The 16,037-nt window shown below is 44.0% G+C and overlaps 1 protein-coding gene across 1 annotated transcript in view; it reads left to right on the top strand.

The window, feature by feature from the left end:
* Positions 1-16,037, top strand: part of RSPO2 (R-spondin 2) — a 130,799-nt gene that overhangs the window by 65,028 nt on the left and 49,734 nt on the right. The window contains exon 3 of the mRNA XM_066578985.1: positions 12,931-13,119. Coding sequence (XP_066435082.1) covers positions 12,931-13,119 — 189 coding nt within the window. The remainder of the gene's footprint in view (positions 1-12,930; positions 13,120-16,037) is intronic.

Genomic DNA, 16,037 nt, shown 5'->3' with positions numbered 1-16,037 from the left:
AATATATACATGCTGGTGGTGGTTTTCCCTTTTTCCCTATTCATGAGCGAGAACGCTGAGGCGTAAGATTGCTGCGCTTGCATGTTTTAATTTGTGGGACATACAAAAGTTTATGAAAGTGCCAAGTGCTATTAAGGAGTACCTGCACTTCCACTTTGAAGCCTTACTGCCCCATTGGCCATTTTTGGCTCCTTCCGGCAGCTGAAGACGGCCCCTTATAGTACTATCTTGCCATACTTTTTATCATGTATTTTTTTTTTTTTTCGAGCGGGACACCGATTTGAAATGGCTAATTCGCGGATGTGTCTTATTAGGTCCAGATGTGTTCTTTTTCCAGCAGAATTATGCAATGTTTCACACATCATCTTGTGTATTGCGTGTGCATTTTCACCTCCTCACCTCCCCATTGATTCCTATTGGGGGCTTTGGTGCGTTAATACGCAGAAAGATAGGGTGTGTTCTATCTTTTTTTTTTTTTTTTTTTTTTTGCACCGGCACAATGTGCACTCAAACATGCACATGTCAATGAACCCATTGAAATCAAGTTCTATTCACTGCGTATTGCATGGGCAAATATGTCCGTATGAAGGCAACCGTAGCGGGGTCTGAGCTATTGAGGCTGTAGTAGTGTAAATAGCTGCTGCATAGCCTAAGACACAGACTGACAGAGGATGAATTTCTGTGATCAGGCCTACTCCTCTCGACACCTGAGCTGCAGAGGGCCATGGCAGGTAAAGTGCGTGCAATGCATGTAGTTGGGGGCTGAAATAATGGCGGGTGAAGGGAGAAGTCTCCGGCCAGGGAGTTATAGCTGCGTTAATGAGAAATTGATCCACAATAGGCTACAGTAGTAGCAACAGACACTGAGCCAATACCAAGGCTAGACTCACATGGGCATTTAGTAAACACGCTGTGATATTAACACAGTGTTTTACAGCATTTTCGAACAGTGTTTTCAAGCGCGTTCAACAGCATTTTTAATGCAAACCATCATTGCAATGGCTGATGTGTTGCGTTAAAAATCGCTGAAACGCACTAGAACAGGCAGCGTTACAAATGCCGCGCTTAAACACTTGTCTGAGAAGCCCCGTTGAAATCAATGGAAGCTCACTACAGCATGTTTAGCGGGCGTTCTAAACGCAGTATAAAACACATTTCTGAGAATGACCTAAAGGAGCCCCTCCAGTCAACCACTGTGAATATGTTATTAACAAAGAGAATGTGATGTAACACAAGTTTTGTGCAACTTCTAATGGAATGCGGAAAGTTCTGATTAAAGTTGAACTGTTTACACAATACCTGTCTGCGACGGCTGTCATTCAAATTTTTGCAGCCCTTGGCCAATTCCTTCACCTATATGAGAATGAGAGTTGAAGAAGGCCTCTCTTGGTCTGGCAAAAGAACCTGTGAAGAGGGGGCAGCTGTGTTCCAGTTCGCACCATGCTCTTAGTAAAACCTGAACTGGACACACCTCACCATAGGCAATCATGGCCGCTGCATGGACTGACACTATGGCATGTATGTCTTTGTAGTGTTGGGCTATAATACAAGCTGCAAACAATCAGAATACCTCTGGACACATGTGAAACACTCACCTGACAGCTTAGCTGAATCCTTTTAAAAGTAGTGTACTGGGCAAAAGTTATAGGCAGGTGTGGAAAAAATGCTGCGAAGTAAGAATCCTTACTAGAAATCTGAATAATTTAACAATTAACAAAATGCAAAGTGACTGAAAAAAAGAGAAATCTAAATCAAATCAATATTTACTGTGACCGCCCTTTACCTTCAAAAACTTGCACAAAGTCAGGGATTTTGTAGGATTATAGACAGGTATATGATTAAGCAATTATACTAAACAGGTGAGAATTATCATTTTCATTTGTAGGTAGAAACAGCTGTGTAGGAGGTTTCAAACTGTGTGAGGAACAGCTAAGCTCTGCTATGAAGGTGAGGTTGTGGAAGACAGTTTCATGTCACAGGTCATATACCATAGCAAGACTGAAAACAGCTACCGGACACAAGGTAGTTATATGGCATCAGTAAGGCCTCTCCGAGGAAAAATTTCAAAGCAAACTGGGGTTTCAAGATGTGCTGCTCTAGCTCTTTTGAAGTAGTACAAAGAAACGGGCAACGCTGAGGACCATGGATGCAGTGGTCAGCCAAAGAAGCTTAGGGCAGCAGATGAAAGACACATCATGCTTACTTCCCTTCAAAATCAGATGTCCAGCAGTGCCATCAGCTCAGAATTGTCAGAAACTAGTGGGACCTGGGTACACCCATCTACTGTTTGGAGATGTCTGGTAATAAATGGTGGTCATGGTAGAATCGCTGTCAAAAAGCTAGACCTTCAATGTGGGAACAAGGTGAAGTGACTCAACTATGCATAAAAACATTAAAAACTAGCTTCAGCGTAAAGAAGAACAAGGAGTCCTGAAAGCAATGATATGACTCTGCAGAGCCTCGATCTCACATCATCCAGTCTGTCTGGGATTACATGAAGAGACAGAAGGATTTGAGCAAGCTACATCCACAGAAGATCTGTGCTTAGTTCTCCAAGATGTTTGGAACAACATCCCTGCCAAGTTCTATCAAAAACGCACAAAAATACGCGTTTTTTGCGCCAACAAAATGCACTCATGTGAATGAAGATTGAAGTCAAGGGGTTCAAGGGGTTCTATTAACTGCGTATTACGCATACAAAATTTGCACTTGTAATATGCAGTGCAAATACGCTCACGTGAATAAGCCCTAACACTTCTATTTTTGAAAGCACTCTTACTTTACAGCATTTTTTCCACACCTGCCTAACACTTTTGCACAGTACTGTACTAAAATGGATTGCAAGTCAAGAGTTTACTAGGTCTTCTAAATCTGGTTTTAAAGCTACAGCACACTGATATATCCTTCTCGCTCTATATATGATATAGTATAGAGTGTTTAAGACCTTTTGTGGCTCCCTGGTTAAGAGATAAATGCAGCGCTACGTAGATGCGGGTTTTGTCCAGCAGAGAGCTCTGCATGGCGGGAGTCTCAGTTACTGCAGCTGTCCCTATAGTGTTACATCCCACACATAAAGGAAAAGCATCCTTGCATCTGTTAATTCGCAATCACACGCTCTGTTGACATTGGTCTGGATTAAGTCTGTCTCTTGGCCAGCAGCGGGGCAGTCTTTTAGTGAAATAAGGGAATGAGATAGATCATGCTTAAAGCTTTACGTAGAGGTTTCAGGATGGTGTTTATGTGACGTCTTTCTGGTTAGTTTTTTTTTTTTCCTCTTTTTTTAATTAATAGGACCATCTGATCAGGAGCTCAATGTTGTTAGTATTTACAGGGGAGGATGATCTGCTACTTATTTCTCCTCAGCTCCCGCCCCTTCACTTTTTAGTTCTAGTCAATTAAGATTAGAGATGTGATCTGTGACTATAGTTTAGCTGCAGTGCCTACTGTAGTCTGAGGTAGTCTAAGACACGCCCCTGGTGTAATCATTGGTTCAGGCTGCAGAGGTGGCACACAAGGTCACACAGATTTGTTCTATTGTAGTCAGTATGAATCTTGCAGTGTGCCATGTTCCATAGGATGACGTATTACGTTTTGTGCCTCCATACAGCTTGATACACTGAGCTTAAAGGAGTATTCCATCTCAGACTTTTATGGCCTATCGACAGCAAAAGTTTGATGTCTGTCCAACCACTGGGACCCACGCTTATTTACAGAAATGACCCCACCTTACCCTCCCTATTTATCTTCTGGACAGTGGGGCTGGAATAGCTAAGTGGGACTGTCTTAGACTAGCTCCATAACTCCCGTAGAGGTGGAAGAGGGAAAAAAAAGGTATGTTTTTAGAAATGCCCATTCAAGTTTGAGTGCGCAAAAATAGAAAATCTCATAGTGGCTTCAAAGGGTGACTGAGGCCTTAGAGTTAGGGAAGGAGCATAGTGGAGTGAACTGTGCTGTTTTCATAACATCCATTGACTTCTATGGGAGTTACTGAAAAAGCTAAATAGAACCCCTCATGGCTGTTTCCATGCTTCCAGCTCCCTACTACAGAGATGCATTCTTATCACAGCAATATTGGTCAACATGATGATGCCTCTTTTTAAAGCGATTCTCGTACTGGGACAGTTTTGTATTGAAACCAAATGGGGATTGGGGTAGATTACATGCAGTTCTTCTCTGCTGTCCTCTAATCTGCCTGTCCTAGGTCCTATTTTTGACCATCCTCTAGGTCAATGCAATCTTCAGACGACACTTTACAATGCACCGTCAGAAGAAGGTAAACTACCAATGCGCTATACCTGTTCTTTGATTAGTCGTAGCTGCTTAAGTGATCATAACTGGCCAATCAGAGAGCATTATGCAGTGTGCATTAGGTAGCTAAAAAAATTACTACAGCCACATCAGAGGGACGACAGAAGAACTGCAGTAATATATCCACCTCACCCTCTTGTCCTGGGACTAAATTTTGACTCAAAACCAGAGGGTTGCTGTAAGCTTGAGCGCTTCTTGAGGAAACTGCCCAAACTTGCATTGAAAAATGGTCTTCTACAGGGGTAGTTCTCTCAAAGAGACAACATACAAAATCTGGTCTTGCTAAATCTCTTTGGAGAAGTGTCAGTGTAATTACATCTTGACCTACATAGAGATCTACTCTCTAGACCTCCATACAGTGATGTTGGTTATTAAACCATTTGTCTTTAACCCCCAGCGACCGACCATTGCCCTGATTGTCTTTGCTATTCACGAAGATGTTGCAGAACTGAGAAGCAGGATTGAAGTTGCTTGTGATAACATGTCCCTTGCTGGAAAAGGCTATATCACAGGCAGATGGCCGGCATCTTGTGTCTTCTTCACCTTTGATTCCTACTGTGTTCTGAAGCTACTTTGATATACAGTACCATTGTCAGGTTTTCTTTTATTCCATTCTCTTACTTGAAGAATTGTATTTTTCTTGCCACCTCCGTGCAGCAGATGGATGTTTTTGAAGTGGACAAATCGAGACAATATTTTGATAAAATGGGGAAGCCATTAATTGACAGTGACATCTGTTCCATCTGGTCTACAGTCAATGGCTTTTTACATACTGTAAATGAGGCAATGCAACAAAATGCCTTTATTACATCCCTTAGAGCAGATCTGCCCATGTTGCACTGTATTTCAGACCCAGGTTTGGGGGAACGTATATTTATAGAGTATTGTACATTATGGCAGTAGTAAAACTAACATTAAAGGCCATGGCAGGCTATAGTTGCCATTGAACAGATTTGTTTGACACAGATAAATAGGAGTCCTTGCAAAGTTCTTAGTTATGGCTGGGGAAATTTGAAGGCCACCAGCAGGGCTACTGTTGCAATTCAAATGAGTCTCCCAAATTCCATAGGCCCATTAGACTCCATATTTGGGACATCCACTCTACTTAATCTCTGCACAAGGAAGGTGGAAAATGTTCAACATTTCCTCATTGATTGGCTTACTATGATGATGGTTCTTTTGTATGCGAAGGGGTGATTTGACTGTGAGACCTCATTTAGAATCAGGGATTGATGTGTGCATAAGGCGATGGAATATGTTAGTGCTGCATTTCGCAAGGTCTGGGTCCCACCTTCAGAGATGGTGGTGAAGAGCTAAAAAGGTGCACAAGCTCAGGCCAGCATTCTGAAGAACAACTTAAATTTGACCAACACTGGTTGAGTATTACTGACATAGAAAGACTGTCCCATAAGGGAGATAAATTAGGCCAATCCAAAAGAGTCTCTTCATTTTTAATGTATTCAACACAATGAACTGTTGTTCTTCTTTGGCAGGAGAGGCACAATACTTGTTCCACAGGATGTGTAGTGGCCTCCTGGGTGGCCATTTAAATATGAAACTTTCTCTTCTGCTACACCCAGTTATTATGGTGCCCAGTTGGTAGCCTCCTTCCATCTCCTCTGTTTTGGGCATAGTTATCGTTTTGGCTTGCAACTATAACAGATTCACACTTGGTCATAATCGCTGTTGTTTGACTCCTCTCGTTCCTTCCACTCATCCAAGGGAACAAGGGCATACTCTTGGCAATAGGTCTGGCACAAGCTATCCTCCTCGGCTTAGAGGGAATACACAAAAATAGACTATCACTAGAGATGAGCGAGCATACTCTCTAAGGGCAATTACTCGATCGAGCATTGCCCTTAGCGAGAGTACCTGCCTGCTCAGAAGAAAAGGTTCGACTGCCGGCGGCGGGCGGGGCGCTGCGGGGGAGAGCAGGGAGAACGGAGGGGAGATCTCTCTCTCCCTCGCTCCCTCTCTCCTCCCCGCTCCCACCTGCTCACTGCTGCAGCTCACCTCTCACCCCACGCCGGCAGCCAAACCTTTTCTTCCGAGCGGGCAGGTACTCGCTAAGGACAATGCTCGATCGAGTAATTGTCCTTAGCGAGTATGCTTGCTCATCTCTAACTATCACCCATCCATAATGTAGGTGATAAAAGTGTGAACGGTGGGGCTTAAATCACTAATTCTGAAAATGGGTGTAATGTTGTAATCCTATTGATCCATACAACAAAGTTATGTCATTTTTGCCACAACGTACACACCGTAAAAACAAAACTTCCCCCACATTTCAAAGATGGCACAATTATGTTTTTTACATTTAACTCCTCTCAGACATTTTTAAAACTGTTTCAGTACAATAAATGGGTCAGAAGAGGTGCCGTCTCTCCTTAAGGAGAGCACCCAGAAGGTATGTGGAGACACCTAGTAGGTAAGTGGGTCGGTGGGGCATTAGCTATTGCCACCCCAACCCCCTCACCTACTAGGTGCCTCCACATACCTTCTAGGTGTTCTCCTTTAGGAAAGACGGCACCTCTTCTGACCCATGTCAGAGGCTTCTCACTAGCTACACCAGAAACCTACTGCACACTGATGAGGGGCAAACAGGTATCTGTCTGGTTTTCTGGCCTTGTTTCCTATTCCCAATCATTGTTTTAAAGACTTGTTCACAGAGTTGTACATTGATTTGAAGGAATGCTGCCATCCAATAGGTGGCGCTGCAGAGGTATTGTTCCATCTTCCTTATTTGCAATTAAGTACAATAAATGGTACATTTAAAAATAATGCAACTTCTGTAAAAAGCAAGCCTTCAGGTTACGACATCAATGAAAAAATAAGAGTTGCCATTTTTTTGCCACTTTTTTTTTAAAGCGAGCAAGAGAAAACAAAAATGAAGAAAACTAGTGTCTGTAAGAGGTTAACTGCAATAACTCCTGTTTTGTCTGCAAAAATGCCCCTCTACATATACTTATCCATGAGCCCATGTGAGTATGCAGCGCATAGATGCCTTCCCAATGAGTTCTCTGAAATTCCATTGTGATAAGTCATAGCATTGGTCATTCTATGGTCTATTAGTGTGCGTTCACACATAGCATATTTGGCATATTCCACAGGACGCGGATCAGTAGCAGACTTCACTACTTCAATTGAAAGGGCAAAATTAGCGGTGGAACCAAAATAAACTCCACACCAAATCTGCTAGGTGTGAACACCCTTACAGACCTTTTTGCACCTTGAAGGGAATTTTTTTTTTTTTTTTGCCATCATCTAGAACCTCTATGGAGCCTAATACATAACCGCAGCAACTCTGTGCAGCGCCATACAGGGTCTGTGCACAGGGTATTAAGTTGCTGAACTCTAAATTCATCTCTGCTACATTGATGCGGAATTGCGTTTTATGGAGGGGTAAACCATTGGATATGGTTGGCTTCATGTAATCTCTTCTGCGGTGATCGGACAAGCGAAGAAAGCAGAAACACCTTTTTAAATAGGAGTGAAAATCAATATTTGTATCAGTACAGAGACTCGGAGGGAAACGCTATATCTCCAAATGGATTTCTGCCTTGGGATAAATACATGATGTCATCGTAATGGACTTATGGAAACGCAGAACGTATAACTCAATTCCAAGAGCTTTCTATATATTTACCCGAAACCCACTGGAAAAGGGGAACTGTATATGAACAAATGCAGCTTGTGGGTAATTGTATCATGTGGGACGGAGGCGGCGGGCGGGAGAGAAATAACTGCCCTGTATGGCTCATTGGTATAATGTATTATAAAGGCAGTGGAGAAGAGTTTGTCAGATGAGGTTGAGCTCAGCGTGTCACGGCACAACCGTCGGTGATATTCTGATGATAGGCTGTAGGCAGTTAAAATACTGCGCCCAACATTATCGGACACAACTTGGATTGGACGGCACAGTCGCATGTGCTATTCTCATCTACGAATTGGAAAATAATAGGATATACTGACATTTTTTTTTCTCCTCTTACTTGAACTATTCATCTAAATGTGGGTGGGGAGGGGAAAAAAACCCAAGTAAGCCCATCTATTCAAATGAACGGGTCCTATTACTGCCTGATTTTCGAATAGAACAGTTGGTCTAAAAATTCAACGAAAAAAAAAAATCGCTCGTGTGAATATGCCCTTAAATCAGCTTCACATGGATAAAAGCACAATCGCGCTCACCTAAGCCCAACATTTTCGCACTATGAACGAGGATTTTTTGCGCATGTATCTGCATATTTTACTGTACCGTTTTTACGCGCAGCAAACAAACGCACTGATTGAAATGGCGAATTTAGTTTCAGATGTGTTCGTGTTTCACGCATCTCCACGCGCATTTGTGCATCCCTCGTTGACTTCTATGGCAACCTCTGGTGAGCAATTATGCAAGAAAATAGAACATGCTCCATCTTTTTTGCACAACCGAAATACGTGCGCATAATATGGAAATGTGAATTAACCTATTAACCCTTTCCAATCCACTGTCTGACTTCTGAAGACATTATGATTTAAAGGGGTGGTCTCGCGAAACCAAGTGGGGTCATACACTTCCGTATGGCCATATTAATGCACTTTGTAATATACATCGTGCATTAAATATGAGCCATACAGAAGTTATTCCACTTACCTGCTCCGTTGCTAGCGTCCTCGTCTCCATGGTTCCGTCTAAATTCGCTGGCAGCTTGCTTTTTTAGACGCGCTTGCGCAGTCCGGTCTTCTCCTTTCAGCACGAGCCGCTTCAGTGTGCTCCCCGCTACAGCTCTTCTGCGCATGCGCAGATGAGCTGTCACAGCTCGGGAGCGCGCTGGAGCAGCCATTCTGTACCTTCCTCTGTTAGAGGAAGGTGCAGAGCCGCCCAGCTGTCCGGAGAAGCCGCCCAGCTGTCCTGCCGTCCAGCTGTCCTGCTGTCCAGGTAAGTGATGGGCCGGGGGGGGGGCTGCCGTCGCTGTCGCTGCGATGGGGGGGGGGGGGCTGCCGCTGCGATGGGGGGGCTGTCGCTAGGCCGGGGGGGGCTGTCGCTAGGCCGGGGGAACTAGCGCTGGGCCAGGGGGGTAAGTGATGGGTCGGGGGTGATGTTCACTGACAGGTGAAGGCCCCGGAGCCCAGCGCTGGGCTCCGGGGCCTTCACCTGGGCTCCGGAACCTAGCGCTGGGCTCCGGAACCTAGCGCTGGGCTCCGGAACCTAGCGCTGGGCTCCGGGGCCTTCACCTGGGCTGAGGGTCTAGCGCTGGGGAGCCGGGAGCGTAGCGCTGGGGAGCCGGGGGCTAGCACCGGTTACCTGCTGCCTGGCGGTGGGTGACTGGTCGGCGGCTGCGGGGCGTCTGGTTGCCATGGAGACACAGCTGGCAGCGTCTCGGGAGCGCGCACGTCGGGCTGCAGCGAGCGACGGGGAAAGAGCCGGCGGCCATCTTGGGGAAACTTTTATAAGTTGCTGAAACGCTGGAACGGTAAGTACAAACCAGCTAGGAAAGTCATTTACAGGGGTAATTAGTAATGTATGTTTAATTAGGGGGATTGGGCAAAAAAAAAAAATCACTGCTTCCTCGAGACATCTCCTTTAAGGCTGTACAGCTCCGATGTTGGAAGACATCCGTCGGGGTTCTGTTACTGTATATTGCCAGCCTCTCTGCTGTAGGAGCCTATCCAATGTGTCACCTCATGCAGTACTGGGTTTAGCCAGCATATAGCGCCGTTGTATAACGGCAGAAAAAGACTAAGCCCCCTAGGAAAACCAGGATACAAATTGTACAAGTTGTATTTTTTTGCATATTGTGCGTGCAAATATGTCTGTGTGAAGCCAGCCTTAGGGCTCATTCACTTGGCTGTATATGGGTTTCGGTCAGCAAATACGCTGTGTATTTATGGCCCAAGACCTGTACTTATTGCATATCCCTGGCATAAGTGTTTTTGATGTGTGCGCGGGGGGGGGGGGGGGGGGGGGGAATGCCCCAAACTCCTGTGGTTTCCTGTGTATTTTCTGCGTATTTATGCAGTCCAACCGATTTCAATGGGCTATTTTGGCGCATTTAGACACCAAATTAGGACATATTGCTTGCTTACTTTTTCATGGAACTGAAAGTCTTGTGAAAAATTTTCCATATGTGGATGGGCCCATTTGAAATCCATGGCTTCTATTTACTATGTATTTTGCGCCGTAAATACGGCCGGGTGAATGACCCCTAAGGATGGCTTTACACAGGACAATGATCATCCAAATAGTCACTCACTAGAACGAATGTTAGCGACCGTTCTATGTGCGGACGGTCACCAACTGGGCGGTGAGCGAGAATTCACTCACCTAAAAGTACTTGCTGGTTGATTCATTATTGTCTTGTGCAAACAGGTAATCGTTGTACTTCAACTAGCCAACCACTGTTGAAGTGGGTTCTTGTTCGGCGTGCACCTCCCACTGCACACTGATTGGCTCCCGCCCTTTTTGTTTTTTTTACATTTTGCCCTCCCACTTAACGCTCAGCAATATAAGAAATTAAAGCTGTGATTGGTTGCTATGGACCTCAAAGACAAATGTTCTTTTAGACCGCTTTATTAAGACCATGGCGTTGCGCTACTTTTCCGTGGCCCACCCTGTAGCTTGGTGATATGTAAACCAACTGTAAAACTTAACCAAAGGGCTCTCTATTCTCCCAAGAAACATAAAGCCTGATTGCCATTTGATTTATTTTCGCTCCTCTGTGGCGTTTGGAATAATCATCCCGCGTCCCTGTCATTCCTCAATAAGCCGGGTGAGCTCACTAGTAGCACTTGACATCAAAGGCCACCAGCAGCCTCCTGACACTGTGCAGCAGCCTGTAATCCCTACAGGCTATGTTCACATAAATAGCATGCAGCACAACGTCTGACTGACACAACGATTTTCTTCTGAGTCTTCTCAAACTTTTTTACTTATAATAATGAGGTTTTACAACTATTTTGCGATAGTTGTGTGTGTGCTTTTTTTTTCCCTATCTAGAAAAAAGTGCTATTTTTTGGCACTCCTCATGCGGGTGCCTATTGGAAAACATAATGCAATTTTTTTTTCCTTTTTATTAAAGGTGCATTTCAGGCAAAACCAGGGTACATTGTGTTATCTCAATGTACACAGTGCACTAGATTTGTCTGAAGTGTTCCTTTTAATCCTGTCAGATGACTTTAAAACCTACCCAGATTTTCAACAGGTTTTCTACGATACATCATGGTCTCCTTGCCCTCTTCATTTGCTGCTATTTTCACCCTGTTTCATGTCTGTAAGTTCTGATTTTCAAGTGGTCTGCCCCATTTTTCTGTTTCTCTGCTGTTTGCAATCCATTCTCAGGCAGGGGGCACATGGCCAACCAAGCATTTTGCCAGTAGTTCACTGCCCTGACTTCCTTGCCCTTACTTACAGTCTCTGTTCCAATCAGCAGGGAGTATCTAAATGCCCACCCCTCTGCTTTCCCAGGACAATCTGGCATTTAGAAACATTCTGGCCAAATGGTAAGTACACCCACTAGTGTGTGTTTTTTTGTACACACACACACACACACACACACACACACACACACACACACACGCTGTAACAGCAGAAGAGGCAGAGACTGTGGAGATTATTATTGGTGTCTGCAGATCTGTCAGCCTGCAGACTGTAAGTGCACTGGATCTGATTGTGAAGATAGCTTCTTCCTCTGTTGCTATGGAAACTTTCCTGTCTCCTTGTTACTTCAGACCAGAAAACAAGCATTTTTTTTTTAAACTTCTCTATTATGTAGCCAGATTTCCAGTTTATACATTATAAGTGATCTGGTATTGTCTTGCTTAGTTATTCCTTTGTGTACAATTCCCAGCTCCTTTTTCCTCAGATGGTCATGTGATCTCAGTTCTTACCAACTCCATTTTACTTGGGGTTATGGATTCTTTTTCTAGTCAGATTTTCAATCTCTGTGATGCTGTTATATGAACCCTACCACAGAAACTGCTTACATTAGGACTGTCACAGTTACAGATGATGATCACACAGCTCCTGCCCCACAGTTATAATAGAGGAGATCACATCTCATCCTCCTTACTGTATACTTAATGGACTGTAGCTTATTTAGGTAAATATAGAAGGTGATGATAATTAAACTGTCTCCCCAGCAGGAAAAAAGGTACAGTCGACTCTCAGCTAATGCTGTGCTGATGCATGATAGAATAGATGTGAAATAAAGTAAAAAAAAAATTTCTCTCTCAAGATGGTGCCTGATGAGCATCTGCACTACAGAGAAGTGACAGCAATACACAAAAGTTACTTCCGGAGTGTGACAGGCAATTGTGTTAGTGGGCCTGAATGGAAAAAGGTGTTTTCGCCAGAGTGGCCATTTAAATTCCTGGGAACAAAAACATTTTTTTTTTTTCGTCTATGATTATAATTCTGAGACCCCAATCCTTGTACATGTGAGAAGCACTTAACCGTTATATATGCAGTAGGAGGATGTGTGTGGCAGGATATTTGCTTTTCTGTTAATACCCAGGCTCAGTGTAATAAAGTCCATACACATAAATGGTGCTATGCTGGGGTAGAAGTGGATGTAATGCAGTGCTGTTCTTGCTGGCCCTACTGGCCTCGTCTTCTAAACTGACCATGCACATTTTATTTTACAGCCAGTTATGGAACTAATCCAATATGCAAAGGTTGTCTGGCCTGCTCGAAAGACAATGGGTGTATCCGCTGCCAACCGAAATTGTTCTTCTTTCTGCGAAGAGAAGGGATGAGGCAGTATGGAGAGTGTTTGCATTCCTGTCCTCCTGGATACTATGGCCTAAGAGCACCCGACATGAACAGATGTTCAAGTAAGTCGATTTACTGCATATGTCTGTCTACTGTGACCTTCTCTATACTGTTTGGCCCAAAGTAATTGCCCTGAGACGTGGATGTCCACTTGTAGAACATTTCCTCTTTGGTATTGCAGAGTGATAGTTTTTCATATGGTATATCATGGGAAGGTATTGCTCACACATGTCATGTGGATTGTGCTCCAGTAGGATGAAGCTTGACTGGTCTGATTTTAAAGGCAATGACTTGTGTGTTCAAATTTAGTTTTAATTTCTTAAGAGAAACTAAAAGTGGCCATATTAGGGGTGCCGTGCACACTTCTGGTTTTGTCTGTATGGACTGTGGCTCATAGTGTGTGCGCTTTTATGGCAGCTGCTGTGAATAGGTCAGTTGACCGATTTTAAGGTCATGGATAATAAGTCTCCAAGAAATGGAGTGCAGCCCCCTCCCTTGGAGCTGGAGTGGTAGTGAAGCTCCTGAAGTATAGTCTGAGCAACCAGGGGATGATTTCGGAGAGATGAGGTGTAGTTGATTACCTCCATCAGCTGATGTCAACTAGTGAACTCCTGTTGAAGGGACCACCATTGTAGGTAACAAACAGAAGGGAGGTTCTTGGCTTTGACCAGATAATAAACTTGCCTGTTCAGCCACAGTGATATGTAGCAGTGGTATCAGGCAGTAAAACTGACTGTGTAAATATGTCCACTTTAGTCTGAGTCTAGTAGTGTCCCCTGATCATCAGAACTAAAGAGTTGGGCTCCCGAAGCCTTTTTCTGTATACTAGTTAAGCGTTTCACTCCCTGACTTCTTTCCTGGCTTCGTCCTAGAGCAGACAGATGGGGCAAAATATCTGCAAGATCTCCCTTTTATAACTCCTCCTCTTGCTCTCGCGAGAAATCATGTCACCGCTCTGCTTCGCCCACAACAGGTTTAACGTAACGCATCCTTTTCAAAGGAAAAATAAAACAACAAAACCTTGTTAATGGAAATGGAGCGGTACCCCTCTACACCGCATTCAGATTTTACTTTTTCATAAGATGTTACTATGCTGCCTTACCAGTGTAATAGAATAGTCATTAAAGTGTGTTTTTTGAAACTGTAAAAAATAAATAACAATATAACTGTATAAAATGAAGAAAAACTATATACTCACCTGCTTCCTGTCCAGTCTGGTGCCCTGATCCCCGCTGCTCTGAATCCACTGGGAGCTAGTCACTTGTTGGACAGTGTGCACATGATTACTCAGTCAGTCACGGGCTTCAGGAGCCATGGAAGAATCACCATGAAAGCTTATGATTGGCTGAGCAGTCATGTGCACAATGAATGGCATGTGACCATCTACTGGCTTATTCTGGCTTCCAAGTGTCGGGGAGCCACCGAGGCAGGTGAGTATACTTTCCCCCCCCCCCCTTATTTTATACAACTTTAAACTTGTTAAATTTATATAAATCCTGGAAAACCCCCTTAACTCCCCCCACCCTCTGCTAACTTGACCCAATCTACACAGTAAAGCTGACAAGAGAATTGTAGAAAACAGGAGAGGGTCAGCCTATTCATACTTCACTAGCCAGTGTGAAAACGGCAGGATTTCCAAATTTTATTTCTTATATGGATAGTTATGGCAATTTTTTAAAAACAAATTCACAGTTTATCATAAAAGCCTGATTCAAATATGTCATTTTCTGATATTCCATTCTTATGGCCGACTGCTCTTCTTTTAATGTGTGTCTACTTTTTAAAATCTTTTGACACATAGAAATCCTCAATGTGCTGGGGACTTCGATATGCTGTGGGGACATGACAGGGTAACCTAGACTAAGTTAAGGTGCTGTGGGGACATGACAGTGACCCGAGGACGTGATTTTACTCACCAGGTCCACGCTGACAGCTCGTTTGGCCCCCCTGTGGCGGCAGCTTCTAACTTCACTGTACTAATGCAAGATGCCGCCGGCTTTGGAGGATTACTGACTATCTTCGGGGGGCCCTGGAAAGTATAACAATCACATCCCGGGGTTCCGGACATATCTCCACAGCACCCTAGGGAGATGTTAGCCATGGTTGGTGACGGGAACTGACTTCTACTGGATATACGGGTTATGCCACTGCAACACAAGCCATCTATCATTAAGCACAATGCGTTGGCCCATCTATAATGGTGCAGGGAGCATCATCATTGGACAGATGTGCAATGGAAGTACGTTCTATCGGGTGATGAATCGCGCTACATCTTCAAATCAGATGGAGGTACCTACGTATGGAGGATGCCTGGAGAACGCCTTTTGCCTGAGTGTGTTGTGCCAGAAGTATGATGAAAACTTTGGGAATGTTTTACGCAGCACAGTCTCAGTCCGTTGGTTGTAGTGACAAGAACCATGAACACAGAGGTGTATCCTGACATTCTAGACAATTTGAGAGTACTTTGGGAATGGTCAGCCATACTTCCAACAAGACAACGCACCTTATCACAAATCCAACGCTGTTTTATACTGGTTTGAGGATAAGGATGTTCCATTAATAGGACCGGCTTGCACAGAGCTCTGACCTGAACCCTACTGAACATCATTGTGAGGATCTGGAATGTCTGGTGAGGAAATAAGAATAGCGTCCATCTTCTTTGAGAGGACTCTCCAGACATTAGCAAGATGAATGGAGGGAAATACCAGCTGAAGTGTATCAGACGTTAGTAGAAAATATGCCACGGAGAGGATCCAATGTCATTGAGGAGCCCCACTAAGTATTAACATATGGAAATAAATTCTACTTGTGATTCTTCCTCAGGTACACAATTACTTTTGGTAGGATAGTGTAGACAGCCAGGCTGCATGTACTCTGTAGAGGAAACCCCTTAGAACAGTAGTTTGGTTAAGACTGGCAGAACTTTTTCTTTTCCTCTGCTAAACCAGTGGAAGTTGGTGTTCATTTAAATTAATTGCTT

Source organism: Eleutherodactylus coqui, chromosome 9, assembly GCF_035609145.1.
Source record: "Eleutherodactylus coqui strain aEleCoq1 chromosome 9, aEleCoq1.hap1, whole genome shotgun sequence".
In the NCBI taxonomy this organism is placed as follows: Eukaryota; Metazoa; Chordata; class Amphibia; order Anura; family Eleutherodactylidae; genus Eleutherodactylus; species Eleutherodactylus coqui.
This window is presented reverse-complemented; position numbering and strand designations above follow the sequence as displayed.